The sequence below is a fragment of the Arachis hypogaea genome, chromosome 6 (genome assembly GCF_003086295.3).
Source record: "Arachis hypogaea cultivar Tifrunner chromosome 6, arahy.Tifrunner.gnm2.J5K5, whole genome shotgun sequence".
Classification (NCBI taxonomy): Eukaryota; Viridiplantae; Streptophyta; class Magnoliopsida; order Fabales; family Fabaceae; genus Arachis; species Arachis hypogaea.
This window is the reverse complement of record NC_092041.1, coordinates 118,382,523-118,384,346: the sequence shown is the minus strand read 5'-3', so window position 1 is coordinate 118,384,346 and position 1,824 is coordinate 118,382,523. Positions and strand designations below refer to the sequence as shown.

At 47.6% G+C, this 1,824-nt stretch overlaps 1 protein-coding gene across 1 annotated transcript; it reads right to left on the bottom strand.

Moving 5' to 3' along the window:
- Nucleotides 1-267: 267 nt before the first annotated feature.
- On the bottom strand, nucleotides 268-1,476 carry LOC112806009 (uncharacterized). Its single transcript, XM_025848321.1, has one exon. The coding sequence runs from the start codon at nucleotides 1,474-1,476 to the stop codon at nucleotides 268-270; it is 1,209 nt and encodes a 402-aa protein (XP_025704106.1).
- Between the last annotated feature and the right edge of the window lie 348 nt (nucleotides 1,477-1,824).

Here is a 1,824-nt window from a genome sequence, read left to right as displayed (position 1 = left end):
CTATTAAATCGCCTAGCTGGATAGAGATGACGACAGGGTCATCAAGGTTCGTGTCATGAGCATGATAATCGGTTGGAGAGAACGTTATCTCAGGTGCTCTTTGTGTCAGCTGAGGATTGTTGATCGTATCCGTCAGGGCGAGCATGGCTCTGTATGTGCGTTTTCGTGCCGAGCTTGTGTGTCCTCCTCCTGCATAGCCCCCGGAGATGCAATTAATCACGCCTCGGGGTTGTGTGGGAACTTTCTCCTTGTCTTTCGATGTAGTTGTTACCGAGGATGGTTCCGCGGCAGGGTGGATCTCTTTTGCATGTGACCTGCAATGAATTTGTCAAGGTGTCCCTGCCTCGCTAAACGTTCGAGGAGATCTTTAGCGATCACGCACTCATCGGTTGTATGACCGAACTTCTGATGGAACGTACAATATTTGGATTTATCAACATTTTTTGGCTCTGGATAACTCCCGGCCTTCCGTGGAGGTTTGATTAGCTTGGAGTTTAATATCTCCTTGATAATGTCATCTCGCTTGGTGTTGAACTGCGTGTATGACTCGTATCGGGGTATTGGCTTGAAGTTCTTTCTATTTTCTCGGGGCCTCTCGTCGTCTTTGGCAGTTGCCGACTTTTCTGACTTCCGAGCTTGACGGAGTTCTTCGATGTCTATCTGTCCTTTGGCCTTCTCGCGGAACTCGGCCAGGGTTTTTGGTTTAGCTACCGCGATAGCTTCCTGGAATTTTCCTGGGCGGAGCCCACTCTTGATGGCATGTAGGTGGACTTCAGGATGAAGGTCGGGGATCCTCATCGCTATCTTCGTAAAACGGGTGATGTAGTCCTTTAGGCTTTCTTGAGGGCCTTGTTTAACAGTTGTCAAATAGTCCGAGTCGTGTAGGTAAATAGCGGACGCTGCAAAATGATCCTCAAACTGTGTTGCCAGTTCTTGAAATCGGGAAATAGAATCTGCAGGCAAAGAGCAAAACCAGTCAAGTGCAGGACCATCTAAAAAAGAAGGAAAACAACGGCATAGAATAGGATCAGATGCACCGTTAACGATCATAATTGATCGGAATTTCTTGATGTGTTGTTTTGGGTCTCCCAATCCATCATAAGGAGTTAATGTTGTTGGTAAAGTAAACTGCCTAGGCAGCTGGAAATTCATGATGTCTGCCGTGAATGGTCCTGTGGAATTGTCAAGCTCGTCCTTATCGGTTTCGGCTCTTTTTTCGCTCTCGTGCGGACCGCCGCCTTCCTCATCCTGAGGTGTCTCCGAAACATGTGTGCGGTGTTCCTCGTCATTATTCTGCTCATTATGATTGTTACCATGTTCAATGCGGGCGTTGATTAATTGCTCGATCTGTTGTTGCATCCGTTGATTTTCGTTTCTCATATGCTCGTTGGCCTCAGCCATGCGCTGATTTGCCTGCTGAAGTTCAGTCACCATACGAAGAAGCTCGGATGGGGTGGGAGGAGGTGCGTCAGCCATCATCGAGGTATTTGGGACCTGAGAGAAAGGGACTTCAAGCCTCGGGCCCCACGGTGGGCGCCAAATGTTCTTGCCTGATTACAGCCGAACTATAAATCGTCCCCGAGTAAAGGTAGGCCGAGCTTATCCTCGAGTTGTATTACTCCACCACCAGCCAGCAGAACCAAAAGGAAGAGGGGGGAAGTACCTGCAAAAGTACTCCGACGCTCAAGTCAGTTTAGAAGAGTTATTCTTAGAAGTTAACGGGTCAAGAAAGGTCTACCTTTACCGATTCTTCCTGATTGCTTTTTATAACCGAGATACTGTAACAGTCATATTTCTTAGTTTACCGTTTAAGGCGTAACCGAT